The sequence below is a fragment of the Schistocerca cancellata genome, chromosome 9 (genome assembly GCF_023864275.1).
Source record: "Schistocerca cancellata isolate TAMUIC-IGC-003103 chromosome 9, iqSchCanc2.1, whole genome shotgun sequence".
NCBI classification, from domain to species: domain Eukaryota; kingdom Metazoa; phylum Arthropoda; class Insecta; order Orthoptera; family Acrididae; genus Schistocerca; species Schistocerca cancellata.
Window position 1 is genome coordinate 370,095,328 of NC_064634.1, and position 21,545 is coordinate 370,116,872.

The following is a 21,545-nucleotide window of genomic DNA, read 5'->3' on the forward strand; positions in this document are numbered from 1 at the left end:
ATTTTTCTCTGTATGTTGTAACACAAACTGGTTCCTGTGCGAGTAGTTGATGCTCAAAGTTACCACCAGTATTGGATAATACGAAAGCACATTTATTTACCTCACCTGCCATTCTGTGTGCTGTAAAGTTTTGTTACAGCCTGGCTACGTATTTGGACCATTGTTCCTTTGGGTGGAACGCTGGTACCGTCCGCCTGACGTCCTCTTGCCAATGGTCGCGTTCCTCCAACCGTTTCCTGAGTAGCACTGCTGCGTAGCAAGAAGTTCAATATTTGTACAGTAACATTAATTTTCTGCGGAATCTGGAATGTACTATAGACATATTAATGTTCTCAACAGAATCTTGATAAGGATCGATGTAAGACATGACCGAAAGATCGACAAGAATGTAGCACAATTCCCTGAGTTTGGAATCGAGAAGTCTCAAGGTCCGCTACAACCATGGACTGTCTTCAACTAAACACTGTGAGCTAGCAAAATGTGGAAAACCGTGCCCTCTTGAAACACAAAATACCTCGTTGCTACGATTCACTCGATTTCGTCTGAAGTAAATCCTCTTCAGTGGCCGACAGTGCGTGCTATTACCAGTTACAGATACCTGGTCGAAAGTGAGTGTTGCGTAGGTCTGGTAGTCCACATGACTGCAGACTGTGCAGTCCGATCGACTGCGCCACTGAATATGAGTGATCACCTCCCTCACGATTGGGTTCTGAAACACCACTTCACGAATTATTTATTGCAACACTCATCGCGTCCGCGTCCAGAAATGTGTGGATGAAGTTTCCAACACAATCCACCTTGCCGCTGAAGACGATATCCACAATGACCAGTCCTCACTGCTACAGCGAGGCTCTGGCTAGCTACAAGAGCCAGCCCACTTCAAAGAACCTCACAAACTTTCAGGGGATAAAAGACTTATTTTTAGGATTAAAAAGACGACATAATAAGTACAGTCCATGAAGAATAAGACTACATGTGAGACCTGTCTTGCTGGGGGAACCTAGTTGCTGCTGTACAGCGAAACGGTAGCCTGCAAGACAATGTACCTTCCTGAGCCTAGGAATAAGGCGCAAAGCTGCCGCTGCAGCCAGTCAGACTTCAGACTCCCCACGCTACACAGACGCTGCTGACAGTGGCAAATGGGACTTTTGTTTCATCAGTTTCTCAATTTTGGGACAGGATTCTGCGTAGTTTACATCACGTGATTCATTATTTGATCAGTATAACATTCTATATAGCGTATGCGGCAGCTCACCGGGTGTAGTAAAAAAAATCCTTCTTACAATTTTTATTTTCTTGTGGCTGGCTCCCAATCTCTTGACCGATCGAAGGAAGGTATTTTAATCCCCTCTTGAAAACTGGGAAACGCAGTACATGTCCAATGTTTGTCCCACCAGCTGCTTAAGACGGATCTGCCATGTCTAGATATTAGTATCTACACAGCTTCTCTTTCGTTCACAGTGTGGGCAATAGAGATATCCCCGCGCCTTTGATGACTTGTCCTTACTGGAGACGGCGCTACAAAAGGCCTTTCAAGACGCCTGTACATAAGGTGCTCCTTCTCGGCATTCAAAAAACTGGATTACTACACTACGTGGGACTAATGTCTGTGAACGTCCTCTCCCTTTCCCTCCTGCTTCATGCCAACAACAACAGTCTGTAAGTTGTAACTTGCTTGAAAAAGACTGGGCAAATGGATACAGAAGAAATTTTTAAGTTTTTTAGTTGATAAACGCGTACGTGCCCGTTATAATGGTCCGTGTTCTGGCTTTGACTTTAGTGAATAGAGGATAAGTGATATCAACCCACTGTTGAAACAGAAAGCCACGCAACTATAAAAAGGAGGAATGGCTTGCACGGGATGCAATCAGTGAATACAACTATCTGACAATAGCATATACCGCACTGGTCATTCGGATAGGATGAAAGCACCATCACCCATCTCCATATAGGATACTGCCCAGTAGATAATGTATTTTTCCTCCATCAGGAATATATCTGTCGCCATTCTGACCCTCTCCGACTTTAAATGACTAGGGCATAAGTACCGTTGTGTACCGCATTTTAACAGAGAATTTCACATTTTGACGAGTAAGCTAAATTTAGGCAAGGACCTGTTTCGGCAGATAGTGAGAAAAGATAGCAAAGCTTTTGAGATTACGTCTCTCATGTATATTTCAGAGTGAGCTTTGAGGCTGGAGGTTCTGGTTTGTTGCAGAACGGCTGGCTCATAGTTTTTCAGTAATGCAGTTAGCGGCTCTAGTTACCTGTTTTAGCTTTTTAATTGCCTTTTAAAAAGTGTGTGTGTGTGTGTGTGTGTGTGTGTGTGTGTGTGTGTGTGTGTGTGTAGTGAAACAACAATTATCATACTATTATATGTGTTATATGTGACAAGAGAGTCAGAGCTAGCTTCACTTTCGTGTGACAAATTCTTGTAATCTTAGGTTTCAAGCACATTTTTCAGAAACATAACAATAAATGATACCACATGTACAGAAAACTTTCGGGCCTATGCAGTATACTTATGAACTTTTAAATATGAGTATAATTAACAACGGAATGTAAATCATGATTCTGCAATTTAAATTAAAATGAATGTTTCCGGTTGCGGCTTATATACAAACAATCTTCAGAATTTTTTGGCCCCCTATAGCTGGTGCTGATGGCTCCTCGGATTTCTCGTGGTACCGCCAAAAATTTCTGAAGATTGCTTGTATATAAGCCGAAAGCGGTCAATAAAGAAACATTATTGCGATCTCGATTGTTCGTTTCAACTTAACATACAACATCAGGTCACTCCTTTCCGTAGACTATGTTGTCAAAATTTATGTAATACCTCTATCGTTGGCAGTCTTGGCTGTATGAATTTTAGTAACATGGAAATAAATAAATATTGTAATTACTTGCATATGATGGTCGTAGATAGGGGAAATCAGAAAACATAATGACATTAAAAACTTCAAATTTCTTCTGTTTGCGTTTTACAGAGGAATCAGAAAATTTCTCGTTGTCTGTCAAGCTGTAAAACTCCCTGTAGCAATAGATGCATTTCTCAGAAATTTTGCTGGATAAAATGCCGTCCAAACATCTCAGGTTTGCTAACCAACTTCTTTTTATTTCGACAGGAAAGAAATTTGCCGTTGGAGTAAATACAGTATTTGTTCCCTGAATGCCGTTGCTATCAACAATAGTAGGAAGAGTGTTGCGTTCATACTGTACGTTCCGAAGCGAGAACATCTTACTGTGTCGTTATTACAGGCCATAGGTGTTACTGTAGACGTGACGAGGCTGTTATTTCTTGATTGCAGGCTTTCGTCTACATGTCGACGGCGTATTCACATGCTCCCAGAGATGTAATCGACGAGAAGTTCTACGCTCCAGCACTGAAGGCTGAGGAGCTGCTCAAACTGATCAGCGTCATGAACGACGAACAGCTGGCGCAGATACTGCCGCTGTGAGTGATCAGCTTTCACTGTTTCCTGTTGTAGGGAGCTGTTTGGAGCATTTATTTGTCCACATACTGCTGAAATCTGTAGCAGTTCGAATCTGCAGAACAAGAGGAAGAAACCTTACTCTCCTGTTATTTATTTTTATTGCCATTTGGTGTATGTACCACTCTGTCAGCCGCACATTACAAAGGTAATACAAACTGGCGAACCTAAAAATTGAGATCACCCGCCCAATAGTCTGCTGATCCAGCTCTGGAACGCAATCTAACACCGATTCTGCGTGGCACGGATTCCGTAAGTCCTCGATACCGTCGCCTAGAATAACTATTTATTACCTTTACAGACGAATGGAAACACTGGCAGAAGCCGGCCTTCTGGAAGATCAGTTTGGATTCCGTAGAAATATTGGAATACGTGAGGGAATAATGACCCTACGACTTATCTTAGAAACTAGATTAAGAAAAGACAAACCTACGTTTCTAACATTTGTAGAATTAGAGAAAGCTTTTGACAATGTTGACTGGAACACTCTCTTTCAAATTCTGAAGGTGGCAGGGTTAAAATACAGGAAGCGAAAGGCTATTTACAATTTGTACAGAAACCAGATGGCAGTTATAAGAGTTGAGGGATATGAAAGGGAAGCAGTGGTTGGGAAGGAAATGAGACAGGCTTGTAGCCTCTCCCCGATGTTATTCAATCTGTATATTGAGCAAGCAAAATAGGAAACAAAAGAAAAATCCGGAGTAGGTATTAAAATCGATGGAGAAGAAATAAAAACTTTAAGGTTCGCCGATGACATTGTAATTTAGTCAGAGACAGCAAATGACTTGGAGGAGCAGTTGAACGGAATGGACATTGTCTTGAAAGGAGGAGATAAGATGTACATCAACAAAAGCAAAACGAGGATAATGGAGTTTAGTCGAGTTAACTCGGGTGATGCTGAGGGAATTAGATTAGGGAATGAGACACTTAAAGTAGTAAAGGAGTTTTGCTATTTGGGGAGTAAAATAACTGGTGATGATCGAAGTAGAGAGGATATAAAATGTAGACTGGCAATGGCAAGCAAAGCGTTTCTGAAGAAGAGAAATTTGTTAACATCGAGTATAGATTTAAGTGTAAGGAAGTCGTTTCTGAGAGTATTTGTATGGAGTGTAGCCACGTATGGAAGTGAAACATGGACGATAAATAGTTCGGACAAGAAGAGAATAGAAGCTTTCGAAATGTGGTGCTACAGAAGAATGCTGAAGATTAGATGGGTAGATCACATAACTAATGAGGAAGTATTGAATAGAATTGGGGAGAAGAGGAGTTTGTGGCACAACTTGACTACAAAAAGGGATCTTATCAACGACCATTGTCTCTTATACCTCTTCTCGAATCTGCTGCTCTTGGCTGAACGGACTGGCATAAATTCTGATTCCCAGTCAGAGAAAAATCCTTTCTGTCCCACTCCATCTTTCAGCCACTTTCTCGAAGTCCTCCACAGTAGCAGGAATTCAACTCTGGAATAATCTCCTGCATTATGTTGGAGAATTGAATAACAGTTTCAGACAAGAATTAATGATATATCTATTACAGCAACAACAGTGGTTACCATCGTGCCTGGACGCACTCGTTTACCATCGTACATCCTTATTTTCTACCAGACCTTCCTCATTTACCGGCATTCAGAGGTTGTACAATCTCCTTAAATTTTCTTTCCCTTGAACTCGCTGTATCATAACACACCTATTTCGTACACATATAAACCCTTTAATATACATGCCACTAACATTTATTCTTACTACTATTATTATTATTAGTAGTATTATTATTATCACTATTAGTGGTGGCAGCAGCAGTAGTACAAGTACTGCTAGTATCAACTTCATTAGGTCATAGCCAATTGAATTTACTCACATTTTGACCAGAAAGGGGCATTAGGATTGACTTAGTGTTTTGCGTTTTGGAATCACTTCACATATTAACATGTACATCTGAAAACACTTGTAAGTACGATGCGGACTCAGAAACAGAAGAGGACAGTTGCAGGTGTGTTCAATTATTAACGACAATAATTGTATTTATTCCAAAATGCATTGTACAGTACAATCAGAAACAGTTAACAAATCTTTAAAATATAATTTCTTCCTCTACTACTGCGGTGTATTATAAGGCCTTATTTACGTTTGTACTCCTTGCTACAAGTAAGCAAGCTCATACATCTGAAGATGAAAATCAGTATAATGCACATTCACGAGTCCATATTGTTTACGTGCTTAGTTTTTACCAGAAGGACCTGATCGGTACGAGATGCGCACTACCATGAGTTGTCATAATTAAAAGACAAACAAGAAAATTCCCTCTTTCACGACCCCTCCCAACAGCGATCTTTCTATTAATAACATCGTTTATAAACAGACTGGATAAGGCAGCACCATATTTGTAGTTTATTAAATACCTCCATGCAATCTACTTTCCCTCCGCATTCCAAACGCTATTCAGATAATAGGAACCGACAATTTTTCAGGCGCCAGTTCAAAAATAATTACATTATAGACGACGTGACTATCGATAGTTAAACCAGACTACCGGTAGTGACGATAGTGCAGATACTATCGATTAATAGACAGTTCATTGATGTTTAAGTAACACTACTTTGCTAGAATGACAATGTCATCGGCAGACCTCAAAGTTTTGTTCTTCTCCATGAATTTTAATTCTTACTCCAAATTTTTCTTTTGTTTCCTTTATAGCTTGCTCAATATACAGAATTAATAACATCGGGGAGAGGCTACAACCCTGTCTCGTTACCTTCCCAACCGCTGCTTCCCTTTCATACCCCTCGACTCTTATAACAGCCATCTGGTTTCTGTACAGATTGTAAAGCCTTTCGCTCCCTGTATTTCACCCCTGCCACATTCAGAATTTGAAAGAGAGTATTCCAATCAACATTGTCAAAAGCTTTCTCTAAGTCTACAAGTGCAAGAAACGTAGGTTTACCTTTCTTTAATCTATCTTCGAAGGTAAGTCGTAGATACAAAAATATAAAATATCGACTTCATTTGCGACATGTCGTGGATGTTAATAAAAACAAAGTATTATATACAGGGTGGCCCAGTTAAACCCTATATTACATATATCTCTGGAAAAAAAATAGATAGACTTTCACTGCTATGAACGTAAGGCAGGGGCTCATGAAAATAAACGCTATGAGACGTTCTAAACGTAAGCAAATATTAGTTTCAACACAAATTCATGTCTTTTCTTTTTGTAATGGAAACCCCATATTATTTCTTACGCGATCAATAACCTGGAAAATCACAGAAAGACCAGCATTGCTTGCGTAGCAATATGTCAACTGTGTCACGAGAAATTGCCTGGTGTAGGTCACCTCCTGTAGAGGTGGCTGGACACAGTAGACACTGAAGCATATGTTCAACAGTCTGTTATTGCCCGCAAGGCTGGACTGTGAAATACACTCCTGGAAATTGAAATAAGAACACCGTGAATTCATTGTCCCAGGAAGGGGAAACTTTATTGACACATTCGTGGGGTCAGATACATCACATGATCACACTGACAGAACCACAGGCACATAGACACAGGCAACAGAGCATGCACAATGTCGGCACTAGTACAGTGTATATCCACCTTTCGCAGCAATGCAGGCTGCTATTCTCCCATGGAGACGATCGTAGAGATGCTGGATGTAGTCCTGTGGAACGGCTTGCCATGCCATTTCCACCTGGCGCCTCAGTTGGACCAGCGTTCGTGCTGGACGTGCAGACCGCGTGAGACGACACTTCATCCAGTCCCAAACATGCTCAATGGGGGACAGGGTAGTTGACTTACACCTTCTAGAGCACGTTGGGTGGCACGGGATACATGCGGACGTGCATTGTCCTGTTGGAACAGCAAGTTCCCTTTCCGGTCTAGGAATGGTAGAACGATGGGTTCGATGACGGTTTGGATGTACCGTGCACTATTCAGTGTCCCCTCGACGATCACCAGTGGTGTACGGCCAGTGTAGGGATCGCTCCCCACACCATGATGCCGGGTGTTGGCCCTGTGTGCCTCGGTCGTATGCAGTCCTGATTGTGGCGCTCACCTGCACGGCGCCAAACACGCATACGACCATCATTGGCACCAAGGCAGAAGCGACTCCCATCGCTGAAGACGACACGTCTCCATTCGTCCCTCCATTCACGCCTGTCGCGACACCACTGGATGCGGGCTGCACGATGTTGTGGCGTGAGCAGAAGACGGCCTAACGGTGTGCGGGACCGTAGCCCAGCTTCATGGACTCCGTTGCGAATGGTCCTCGCCGATACCCCAGAAGCAACAGTGTCCCTAATTTGCTGGGAAGTGGCGGTGCGGTCCCCTACGGCACTGCGTAGGATCCTACAGTCTTGGCGTGCATCCGTGCGTCGCTGCGGTCCGGTCCCAGGTCGACGGGCACGTGCACCTTCCGCCGACCACTGGCGACAACATCGATGTACTGTGGAGACCTCACGCCCTACGTGTTGAGCAATTCGGCGGTACGTCCACCCGGCCTCCCACATGCCCACTATACGCCCTCGCTCAAAGTCCGTCAACTGCACATACGGTTCACGTCCACGCTGTCGCGGCATGCTACCAGTGTTAAAGACTGCGATGGAGCTCCGTATGCCACGGCAAAGTGGCTGACACTGACGGCGGCGGTGCACAAATGCTTCGCAGCTAGCGCCAATCGACGGCCAACACCGCGGTTTCTGGTGTGTCCGCTGTGCCGTGCGTGTGATCATTGCTTGTACAGCCCTCTCGCAGTGTCCGGAGCAAGTATGGTGGGTCTGACACACCGGTATCAATGTGTTCTTTTTTCCATTTCCAGGAGTGTAGTATGTGATAAAATGGATCATGTACCAAAGACATTTTGATTTCGAATAAGTCATTAACGATCTAAGAAAGGGGAAAGCAAAACGTTATGACAAAATGCTAGCTGAAACTGTAAAGACATTAGTTAATGAAGCAATATTGTGGCGAAAAGTTGTTAAAGCTTCATGGCCATTTGTTGGCAAACTGCCTTTTTGCTCATGTGTCGAGTTCTTCGGCCGACGTTTGATGATTTTTGTGACGTTTCGCCAGCGCTAGCGGCTGGCATTGTTAAAGCTTCACCCTCCATCGCTGGTGGCGGACTGGAGTTGATCTGGCGGAAGCAGATTATACGTACCTGCCGCGTCAACGTCCAAGGGCTTTTCCGTGGTCATTTCCGGTGTGGTTCGGCCCTTGTTACCCGCAACGGTGGTTCGCTGCAGCACGGGCATTCAGGACCATTGTTGAAATTATTCTCATGTTTGTGTGTTTCTATAGCTTCTCTGAATAATCAGGTGTCATAGCTTTTTTATGCTGCAAGAACTTCCGTGTCAGCGAATTTTACTGCGTGGTAAGTCTCACGCATCGCGTGCTCTACCTCGTGAAATGGCTCGTGTAATGGCTGCTTCTGCTAACAGCTGGAAGGCGTCGCCGTGGGCAGTCCTCTTAGTTCAGTGGTGGGCAACTTCCTCATGGAACATTTCGAAGCACAGCCACTGGACTTAGCACCTTATAAACCTAAAGGTGTGGTATCTCGTACATCGACGATACCTTTGCTGAGAGGAACAGTTCTGTGACTTCCTAAGATACTTACTTGAACGGTCACCATGCCAACAGAAAACTTAATGAAGGCCGAAAAGCACAACCAGCAACTTACTCTGAATATGATGTTCACGAAGGAAGGTGGAAACCTGGGACACAGAGAGAATCGAGAACTGACACAGATAGACCGATACGTGCACAAACTGACAAAACACCACCCGAGGCAGAGAAAAGACATGATCAATACGCTCGCAACGCGAGCAAGTAGAATATGTGAGCCGCAGTACCTCAGTTTCGAGATACTACACAATGAAAGCGTTCTGAGGGCAATGGATACGCCACCACTTACATAAGAAGTGTCACAGAGTCAAACATCCCGCGAAGTGACACAATGGAAAAAGAAATATTGGTTACGGCCTTTCTGCCATACATTCCGTGAGTGACGGGCAGAATCGTTCTTATATTGCGTAAACACGGCTTAAAGACTATTTATAAAGACATGAAAATTTAGAGAGTCTTAGATCGACAAAGTGGAGGATCACAGAACATAAACGGCATTGCAGGTTGATGCAGGTGGAGAAATCGGTCGTGGCTGAGCATGCGTTGTGTGAGACAGACCACATGGTAAAGTTCTCTGCCACAGAAGTTATTGCTATAGAGAAGAGCTGTCACATTCACTTGTTCAGAGAAGCTACAGAAATACACAAAAAATGAAAACAGCTTATCTAGGGTGTATACTAATTGTGTATAATAATTACGTGTTATTTATGGTTGTTCAAAGCAGAGATCCAGCACAAAATTGTTTATAAGTTTTGTGAACTTTTAGAGACTTTTACACGTTAAGCCACAATATTCGGAAGCAGCAGCAGTCGAACAAGGAAAGCCGGCACGAGTGTCGTCATTTGTCACGTTTCCACCCAACTTGAGAAGGACGATGACCAGCGGAGTTTGCGTAGTAACAGCAGTCAGCACTTCACCAGATGAACTACCAAGCAGATGGGCAATGCTCCCAAAGAGAACAACAACCAGCGCGGCTTGCATATCAGCGGTCAATGCTTCAGCAACTGTCAGCATACTGAACTCGCGTGTGTGACAGCCTGGCGATGCGGAGTAGAACGACAGGCCGATGCCCGACCATGGCAGCTTTGAGGAAAAACTAGGAAAATCGGCACGTGTCTCGACATTGGTCAAGTTTTTTCCCATCGTGAGAAGCATAGACCAACGACCAAAGAGTCAGTCGCCGACCTAGAAACATCGCGAGATTGGCAAAACACCGAATAAATGTCTCCAACAAACGGGAATGAGGGGATCGTTTGAGGGGAGAAAGAAGAGACGAAGAAACGTCGCCTGGAAGCACCGATGGCTAGTCAGCGGACGTCATACTTTGCTGCAACGACTTAGGCGTTACGCTGTTCGGCAGAAGATGTCAGTACCGCGCCCATACGTCAATGCAGAGGATGGCATCCCAGAGGTTATCACAAAACAGTTTGTGTGGAACTTAGCCAGGTGGCTGGTGAGATGGAAGTGATTGTGGCGTCACCAAATGAGTCGCCTGTGAACCTAGAAGCTGATGGACTCCACCAGAAGACGCCGAACCTGAGGGTCGCTGGTTCGATTCTGGGACGGACCACTCCGCGCCACGCCTTAGCCGCATGTTAATAACGCAACGAGCGAATTCGCAAGGAGAAGACAGCGCCTCCGCCGCAATGTGTCACGGGTACTGAACGCAACACGAGCCGTCGCCGTATCAGCGGTCATTGGAATCTGCCACCTACGACTCTGCTCCGCACCCCTGCCACGAGTAATTAAGTGAGTTAAACACGTTGTAGTGGCCGGCTGGAGCGGCCGAGCGGTTAAAGGCGCTACAGTCTGGAACCGCACGACCGCTACGGTCGCAGGTTCGAATCCTGCCTCGGGCGTGGGTGTGTGTGATGTCCTTAGGTTAGTTAGGTTTAAGTAGTTCTAAGTTCTAGGGGACTTATGACCACAGCAGTTGAGTCCCATAGTGCTCAGAGCCATTTGAACCATTTTTTGAAACACGTTGTATTACTCTGTTTATTAAAAGGAGCTTATGCCTGAATGAATGACTGTTAGTGGAACCACAAATGTTTCTCTCACACATCACCACGAAGCAAAGTCCAGAACTGAATGCATCGCCCACAAAGTGTCGCTTCACCTTCTGCCATCCCTGACAAAACACTGACCTTTGCTGCCCCCTGTCACTGACTCTCATTATCCAGTGTCGCTAAGCTCCAACCTGGTATACTTCAACAAGAAAGCTGAAACCTTCAGTGTGAACGGATCCTAGGTTCCCGTGCTGCAGTGAATGTTGACGGTAGCATTGAGCGAACTGCACTGGAAATGACCACGGAAAAGCCCTTGACGTTGGCACGAAAGGTATACATAATCTGCGGCCGCGAGACCGACTCCAGTCCACCACGAACAATGGAGGGTGAAGCTCTGACAATGCTAGCCATTCGTGCTGGCGAAACGTCAGGAAATCATCAAACAAACGTCGGCCGAAGAACACGAGACAGATAGAAGCCAACAGACGGTTTGTGAATATCGAGGCTGACCAACTGTCTCAGTGGAATACATGGTATGGTCATTCTGTCTGAAGATTAAACTACTCCAGTTCCTTCATCAAAGAAACACAAACCAAAAAAAGCAAAGAATTAAGGACAACAGTCGTGTGTAGCCTCTTACTTGAAGGTTACAAAGAAACTTGAGGTAAACATGGGGGTGGGTCTGTTTTCATTTAGGAAACGAAAACAGACTTTAGAAGCTATTGGATGGTAGAGAATGAACGGACCAAGAATGAGGAAGGTTAACAGTAACATGTGGACATGTTATGCTTACTGGAAAAAGACGTTTGACAGATGAAATGTATATGTTCAGTCATTATGTCTCCCAACAACTCATTGACGACTCCCCTGCCCCAACCGTTGAATATTCTAAAAAATAGGGAATAAATTCATACATTTGTCAAACGTCAAGGAAAGGAAAGTACTGTTTAAATGATAACAATAGTATATGCCACATATAAAAGTTTCATCATATTTAAAGTCAGTGCAAAATACGTACATGGGCAGACATTTACAGATTAACTTACCTTATTGGCGCAGAAGACTGAAGACGCAATAGAAGTCAGCTAGCTCTCATAAGATAATAGAAGCTATTTACATTTTCTTGTTTTATCAAACTAATAACGTATGTCTCAGAATGTACAGAAAATTTTGATTTGAAATACAGGTCGCTTTTATCTTTCATAGGAAATCTGCGTTTTACAATGTCGGCTTAAACGAAATTCTTGCATACGTAATTAAAGATGGAAAGGTGTACATACGCGGTAAAGCTAGGCTCTACCCTTAATACGAATATCAAAAAGAAGTATATTTATAAAGAAATATCTTACGGAGTTGACTCAAGTAGCCTGCTGTAGTCCGCAAAATACACTCCTGGAAATTGAAATAAGAACACCGTGAATTCATTGTCCCAGGAAGGGGAAACTTTATTGACACATTCCTGGGGTCAGATACATCACATGATCACACTGACAGAACCACAGGCACAATGACACAGGCAACAGAGCATACACAATGTCGGCACTAGTACAGTGTATATCCACCTTTCGCAGCAATGCAGGCTGCTATTCTCCCATGGAGACGATCGTAGAGATGCTGGATGTAGTCCTGTGGAACGGCTTGCCATGCCATTTCCACCTGGCGCCTCAGTTGGACCAGCGTTCGTGCTGGACGTGCAGACCGCGTGAGACGACGCTTCATCCAGTCCCAAACATGCTCAATGGGGGACAGATCCGGAGATCTTGCTGGCCAGGGTAGTTGACTTACACCTTCTAGAGCACGTTGGGTGACACGGGATACATGCGGACGTGCATTGTCCTGTTGGAACAGCAAGTTCCCTTGCCGATCTAGGAATGGTAGAACGATGGGTTCGATGACGGTTTGGATGTACCGTGCACTATTCAGTGTCCCCTCGACGATCACCAGTGGTGTACGGCCAGTGTAGGAGATCGCTCCCCACACCATGATGCCGGGTGTTGGCCCTGTGTGCCACGGTCGTATGCAGTCCTGATTGTGGCGCTCACCTGCACGGCGCCAAACACGCATACGATCATCATTGGCACCAAGGCAGAAGCGACTCTCATCGCTGAAGACGACACGTCTCCATTCGTCCCTCCATTCACGCCTGTCGCGACACCACTGGAGGCGGGCTGCACGATGTTGGGGCGTGAGCGGAAGACGGCCTAACGGTGTGCGGGACCGTAGCCCAGCTTCATGGAGACGGTTGCGAATGGTATTCGCCGATACCCCAGGAGCAACAGTGTCCCTAATTTGCTGGGAAGTGGCGGTGCGGTCCCCTACGGCACTGCGTAGGATCCTACGGTCTTGGCGTGCATCCGTGCGTCACTGCGGTCCGGTCCCAGGTCGACGGGCACGTGCACCTTCCGCCGACCACTGGCGACAACGTCGATGTACTGTGGAGACCTCACGCCCCACGTGTTGAGCAATTCGGCGGTACGTCCACCCGGCCTCCCGCATGCCCACTATACGCCCTCGCTCAAAGTCCGTCAACTGCACATACGGTTCACGTCCACGCTGTCGCGGCATGCTACCAGTGTTAAAGACTGCGATGGAGCTCCGTATGCCACGGCAAACTGGCTGACACTGACGGCGGCGGTGCACAAATGCTGCGCAGCTAGCGCCATTCGACGGCCAACACCGCGGTTCCTGGTGTGTCCGCTGTGCCGTGCGTGTGATCATTGCTTGTACAGCCTTCTCGCAGTGTCCGGAGCAAGTATGGTGGGTCTGACACACCGGTGTCAATGTGTTCTTTTTTCCATTTCCAGGAGTGTATGTTTGTAAAGATTCTAAGGACAGGATGCTGGTAAAGGAACAGTGGTAGCTTAAGACTGAGGACGAGCATTACCTGAGACTATTTGAAGAGGTATTACACAAGTGTGTTATTTCTCATCAATACTTTTCAGTGTTTGTATAGAGAAATTAACGTACAAGGCATTAGAAGAAACAAGAGTCATACCATCAACTGGAGAAAGGCTGAAAATGTTTTATGGAGAGGATCAAGCAGGGTAAGTAGAATCATTCGATGTACTACAAATTGTGAGACCAGGTCGCTACACTGGGGAGTGAATATGCAGAGACTACAAGTGTGGGTATGGTCTCAGAGATGAGAATCACCACATGTCAAGATTTCGTGAAATCATCATTTGAAGAAAAGCGAAGAAAAATTAGGAATAGTAATCAAAGCTCTGGGAGAAGAAACAAAAACTTTTAGTTTTACCAATGACGTCGTAATTCTGCTAAGTTAAGGACTAGAAAGAGCAGTTGAATGGAATGGACAGTGTCTTGAAAGGAGAATATAAGGTGAGCAACACCTGTAATCAAGGACGAAAATGGAGGACGAGAATTGAAAACAGATCACTAACAATGAATAAAAGAATGGTTCAGGAGTGGAATTAAAATACAAGGTGAAAGGATATCAATGATACGATTCGCTGATGACATTGCTATCCTGAGTGAAAGTGAAGCAGAATTAAATGATCTGCTGAACGGAATGAACAGTCTAAAGAGTACACAGTATGGTTTGAGAGTAAATCGGAGAAAGACGAAGGTAATGAGAAGTAGTAGAAATGAGAACAGCGAGAAACTTAACATCAGGATCGTTGGTCGCGAAGTCAATGAAGTTAAGGAATTCTGCTACCTAGGCAGTAAAATAACCAATGACGGACGGAGGAAGGAGGACATCAAAAGCAGACTCGCTATGGCAAAAAAGACATTTCTGGCCAAGAGAAGTCTACTAATATCAAATACTGGCCTTAATTTGAGGAAGAAATTTCTGAGGATATACGTCTTGAGTACAGCATTGTATGGTAGTGAAACATGGACTGTGGGAAAACCGGAACAGAAGAGAATCGAAGCATTTGAGATGTGGTGCTATAGACGAATGTTGAAAATTAGGTGGACTGATAAGGTAAGGAATGAGGAGGTTCTACGCAGAATCGGAGAGGAAATGAATATGTGGAAAACACTGATAAGGAGAAGGGACAGGATGATAGGACATCTGCTAAGACATGAGGGAATGACTTCCATGGTACTAGAGGGAGCTGTAGAGGGCAAAAACTGCAGAGGATGACAGAGATTGGAATACGTCAAGCAAATAATTGAGGATGTAGGTTGCAAGTGCTACTCTGAGATGAAGAGGTTAGCACAGGAAAGGAATTCGTGGCGGGCCGCATCAAACCAATCAGTAGACTGATGACCAAAAAAAAAAAAAAAAGGAATGAAGGATATTTAGAGAACTGGAGGAAATACTTCAGAGAACTGCTGAACAACCCGTTAGATACCCACAGCCATGAAAATAAGGCAGAAAACAGTCAGAACGTACAACCTTTAGTCGAAGTAAAAACTCTGATGGAGGTGAAGCAGCAATAAAAAGGCTAAAATTGGGAAGGCCCCTGGCATAGACATGATATCAGCAGGGCTCATCAAAGAATGGGGATAGAAGACACATGAATGGTTAGCCAAACTGATAAAAGAAGTGTGGAGAAAAGAAGTAATGCCGGAGGAATGGAAAACTGCTGCTGTATGTCCCATATAACAGAAACAAGACACAGGACTACAGAGGGATATCTCTCCTATGCACATACTATAAAGTAATATCAAGAATGATACTGAACAGGCTCAACACATAAATTGAGGAAATATCAGACACAGCACAAGCAGGGTTCAGGAAAGGTAAATCAAAAATCGACCAAATATTCACACTAAGACAAATCTTAGATAAGAACTGGGAGCACGATCATATATATATTTCAACAAAGCATTTGACAGTAAGAGAGGAAATGTGGAGGACAATGGCAGAGTATGGGATACCTGAAAAGCTGATAAAGCTAACTAAAATGTGTGTGATGGAAATAAACTGTAGAGTGAAAGTACAGGGGTGGTACTCAGAAGCATTTGAAATAAAAACAGGAGTGAGACAGGGAGATATATCACCAACTGTGTTCAGTTTTGCCCTCAACAACACCCTGAGGAGAGTAACAAGCGAAAGTGCAGGATTCGCCATAGCAAAAAATATAAATGTCCTGGCTTTTGCGAATGATATTGTGCTGATAGCGAAGAACATGGAAGACCTGGAGAAAATGGGGACTGTGCTAATGGAGGAAGCTAAGAATGTAGATCTAATTATAAATGAAAGTAAAACAAAGTTCATGGTAGTAGGAAGAAGAGCTCATTTTGGACCAAACCATCTAAAAATCGGAAATCTAACAATACAGAAGACAGGTTCAATGAACCCTCTGCCAGGCACTTAAATGTGATTTGCAGAGTATCCATGCAGACACATTCCCATACCTCGGTGTCAAGATCAACGAACAAAACCTTACAGAACAAGAGATAGTAACAAGAATTCAAGCTGGGGGAAGATGTCTAGGAGCTACGTACAATATCATAAGATCGAATAGGAATATATCAAATCACCATCAAGCCAATAGTGTGCTATGCAAGTGAGACCCTGACAAAGAAAATACAGATAAAACTCATCACCTTTGAAAACAAAGTACTGAGAAGAATATATGGACCAGTGAAAGATAATGAACAGTGGCGAAAAAGGAAAATCAGAGAACTCAGACAAATATACACAACCTGACGTCGCAGCGAGTGTGAAGATTAAGAGACTAAGATGGTACGGAGATGTGAGGAGGAGAGAGAAGAACACGGTAATAAAGGCTATAATGGATGGGGGAAGCTTAAGGAAAGAGACCACTGGGACGGTCGAGAATGAAGTGGAAGGATATGAGACATGGAGATGAAGATGCAGATGACAGGAAAGTTTGGCAGGCTGGACTGACTGAGGCCAAGGACCAGATGCGGTTTGTGCCGCCAGTATAAGGAAAGTAAGGAAGTGCAAGAGCATAAGAAATTACGCTTTCACCTCACTTGCACCATGCTTGGATGGGCAACTTGATTCGATAGATGTAGAGTTAATTGAATCTCGTTCCAGAAAGTTTATGGTCATAATAGATTTCAAGTAATACCGATGAGTTTGAATATTTCTATTTTTATTTTCATAGCGTTCGTGAGAATTCTTTTGGTTTGTTTATACCCGTATGTGTCAAAGATCAGAGGGATGCCTTCAACTAAATGCTTCTAAACAGCCTTTCTAAACAGCCACGTAAAAATATGTGTTTATGAGTGGTGGATATCAAGGGATCCTGACCACTCAGTTCATGGAAATGTTCCCAGAAAGCGCCCATATTTCAACATCTGCAGAAAACTTCTCAGATGTTATTGTGGGCAGTCTGCTATTAGCTGGTGCAAAAGCTGAAGCACTATCGAACAGGCTGTTTATCATTAATGGTAGTATGAGCCATTGGGTTCTCCGTGACGCGAGTAAAATAACGTGCTTCTCTACGTCCGTATATTCATCATGTCTGGACGCGTCAGCAGCATAATCAGTGTCATTGAGAAGATTGTCAATTTTGTCTTCAGTGTCGGTTAGCGTAGACAATTATTGTTGAAGCCGATCTTTATTTTGTGAACGGTTCCAGATACCGAAATGTTTTCGGCAAATGATAGTATGGTAAATGGTTGAGGAGTCACACTTTGGTATATGTACACTCCTGGAAATTGAAATAAGAACACCGTGAATTCATTGTCCCAGGAAGGGGAACCTTTATTGACTCATTCCTGGGGTCAGATACATCACATGATCACACTGACAGAACCACAGGCACATAGACACAGGCAACAGAGCATGCACAATGTCGGCACTAGTACAGTGTATATCCACCTTTCGCAGCAATGCAGGCTGCTATTCTCCCATGGAGACGATCGTAGAGATGCTGGATGTAGTCCTGTGGAACGGCTTGCCATGCCATTTCCACTTGGCGCCTCAGTTGGACCAGCGTTCGTGCTGGACGTGCAGACCGCGTGAGACGACGCTTCATCCAGTCCCAAACATGCTCAATGGGGGACAGATCCGGAGATCTTGCTGGCCAGGGTAGTTGACTTACACCTTCTAGAGCACGTTGGGTGGCACGGGATACATGCGGACGTGCATTGTCCTGTTGGAACAGCAAGTTCCCTTGCCGGTCTAGGAATGGTAGAACGATGGGTTCGATGACGGTTTGGATGTACCGTGCACTGTTCAGTGTCCCCTCGACGATCACCAGTGGTGTACGGCCAGTGTAGGAGATCGCTCCCCACACCATGATGCCGGGTGTTGGCCCTGTGTGCCTCGGTCGTATGCAGTCCTGATTGTGGCGCTCACCTGCACGGCGCCAAACACGCGTACGACCATCATTGGCACCAAGGCAGAAGCGACTCTCATCGCTGAAGACGACACGTCTCCATTCGTCCCTCCATTCACGCCTGTCGCGACACCACTGGAGGCGGGCTGCACGATGTTGGGGCGTGAGCGGAAGACGGCCTAACGGTGTGCGGGACCGTAGCCCAGCTTCATGGAGACAGTTGCGAATGGTCTTCGCCGATACCCCAGGTGCAACAGTGTCCCTAATTTGCTGGGAAGTGGCGGTGCGGTCCCCTACGGCACTGCGTAGGATCCTACGGTCTTGGCGTGCATCCGTGCGTCGCTGCGGTCCGGTCCCAGGTCGACGGGCACGTGCACCTTCCGCCGACCACTGGCGACAACATCGATGTACTGAGGAGACCTCACGCCCCACGTGTTGAGCAATTCGGCGGTACGTCCACCCGGCCTCCCGCATGCCCACTATACGCCCTCGCTCAAAGTCCGTCACCTGCACATACGGTTCACGTCCACGCTGTCGCGGCATGCTACCAGTGTTAAAGACTGCGATGGAGCTCCGTATGCCACGGCAAACTGGCTGACACTGACGGCGGCGGTGCACAAATGCTGCGCAGCTAGCGCCATTCGACGGCCAACACCGCGGTTCCTGGTGTGTCCGCTGTGCCGTGTGTGTGATCATTGCTTGTACAGCCCTCTCGCAGTGTCCGGAGCAAGTATGGTGGGTCTGACACACCGGTGTCAATGTGTTCTTTTTTCCATTTCCAGGAGTGTATTAACTCGTGTACCGCTCGAGATATTGAACGCAACCCGATTTTTTAAATCGCATGAAATACTTTTTAAAGGTATCCGAAAGAGCTTGGAAAGACGAGTACAGCTATATAATGCATGTTAATGCTGAAGCTGAAACTCTTCGTAAAAGAATCCGAGAAATGTGCTAATATTGAGAAGCAGTGTGGCCATAGTTAACTATTACGGTGTAAATGACGCCAGGCAGAGCTCTTATGCGAGGCTCCGTCGTTATGTGTCACAAGACACGCATATGCTAATAAGATGAAACCTTATTTCCTATACGACATAGATGCAGGGTGAGCTATGATTTGTGTGTATGGAACTACGGCAAAGCAACAGATGGTGCATAGGAAAACCATTGATGAACTTCTCGGGTTATCAGCCGAGTGGTGGCGTTGTCTTATCGCAACGTTTCGATGAGTTTCGTACCTATCATCTTCTGGCAAAGTGTCGGGATGCTCTCTCACTCGCATACAATACTTTCCGCTCTTTGGGGAAGTGTGTGGGGGAGTTTGTAGCCTTCGGCTTTTACTCCACTGTGTACTTGTGTGTGTGCTTGTTTCTGTGGTTTTTGGCTGTCTGCGAGATGTGATGATTGTTCTATGTGTGTCTGGTATTTACCTGGGGACGGCGAGTTGATATTATGGGGGGAGGGAGGAGGATCAGGAATTGGATATAGCGATTTTCTCTTCGACTTGGTCGTCGAAGATCGTTATTGGGCGTTTGTGCTTGTCGCACGATATATCATACCGACCTACAGAGCGGATGAGGACGTTTCCTAATCTGGAAGAGCTTTCATAGAAGGCTGTTGTGTACATAGTTCCGCGTTGTCAGCACGTACACATCTTTCCCACTAGAGCGTGCCCCGCTAAGCACAACAGCGCAGGCGCAGCGCTCGTCCATCTCCCCACTACGTGATGGCGCTGCCTTAGAGACGGATCAAATTCTGATTCCGCCGATCTGGGTATTAATATGTAACACAGCCAATGAGATTGCTGCTAACGTAGAACCTTTTCTACTCGCGGATCACACTCGCGCAGTGATACCTGAACGCGCGAGGTATTATAACGAGTGTACAGACCGCCAATTAGTCAGTCTGCATTGGTCTGCATTTGTCTGTACCAGTCTGTACCAGTCTGCACTAGTCTGTACCAGTCTATAGTCAAGTTTCAGTCTGCGCCTAATAAAATTATCATATTCCTGTACATAGCCATGAAGAGAAATGTATAGACACTTTGTCAAGTATCAGAGATATGTGGGAATAAGATTAATGTACCAAGACCAAAGGAACTTCAGATTGTCAGTTGTAAACAGCATCCAGAATCAAGTTACGTAATGTCTATGCTTTTTATTATTTTATTAAATGTGTGTGAAAATTAATCAAGTTTGAAGTTGGTCACCGTCAATCTGTTACTCTAAGCGTGCAAGTGGCATTTCTATCGTCTGACCTAACGGCAGAAGTTAAACACGCCACGATAAGACCAAGAGACATATTGCTGACACTCGCCTACTTCGTTAGAGCGACAAGTCAAATAATCTGATGGTGTGTGTACCGAAGGTCTTACAGTACGCCCACCACAAAGGCCCTTGCCAGACCTTGCTCTTTTAGGAGTGGGATTTCAGCTGTGGCGTGCAGATCATCAATAAGGAATCCGAGGAGTTGACGCAGTTCCCTCCTGAGGGTGCGATTCTGCAGCCCCAGGAGTTTGTGCAGGTGCTACTTCGCCGCATATCCCCATACAGGGCGTGCATACTCCATTAATGGCCGTATCATGGCCTGATATACGTTCAGCAGGGAAGGGAGCTAGTTGAGTTGAGGATATTCTGGCACAGACCTTCCTGTGGACCTCGTCTTCCGTGGATACCGCACATAGATGAGAGTCCTAGGTGGCGTCAAGGTACTTGGCGGTTCTGCGCCAGAGGAGTTGGGTTCCGTTTAGGTGAAGGTGGCGAAGGGGTGGGGGTGGGGGGTGAGGAGGTTCGCGGCTTCCGAGCCTCCTAGTGATTACAGCCTGTGTCTCGTCAGAGTTGATGGTAATGCGCCAGCGACAGGCCCAAGTTTCTGTGTCATCTAAACCCCTTTGTAGGCTACTGATGACCAGGTCCTCGTTCGCATTTCGTGTGTAGAAGGCCGTATCATCTGCGTGCTGTGCTATGTGTAGCGGGGGGGCCGTTGGTGTGTCCGCAGTGTACAGACTGTACAAAACGGCCCCTAGGACCGATCCCTGTGGTACCCCAGCACGAATACGCCTTTTGGTGGAGGTGGCTGTTTCTACTTTGACAGAGAAAGTCCTATCCATGAGATAGCTTTTGATCTGCTTAACTATCTTCCTGGGGAACCCTTGTGTTCATAACTTGTAGAGTAGCCCTCTATGCCATACTGAGTCGAAGGCTTTGGCTACG

General features: G+C 45.4%; 1 protein-coding gene across 1 annotated transcript in view; it reads left to right on the top strand.

Moving 5' to 3' along the window:
- The window catches only part of LOC126101423 (fatty acyl-CoA reductase wat-like), a 193,944-nt gene that overhangs the window by 82,057 nt on the left and 90,342 nt on the right, over window positions 1–21,545 (top strand). Inside the window, exon 4 of the mRNA XM_049912084.1 lies at window positions 3,309–3,454. Within this exon, the coding sequence (XP_049768041.1) occupies window positions 3,309–3,454 (146 nt within the window). The remainder of the gene's footprint in view (window positions 1–3,308; window positions 3,455–21,545) is intronic.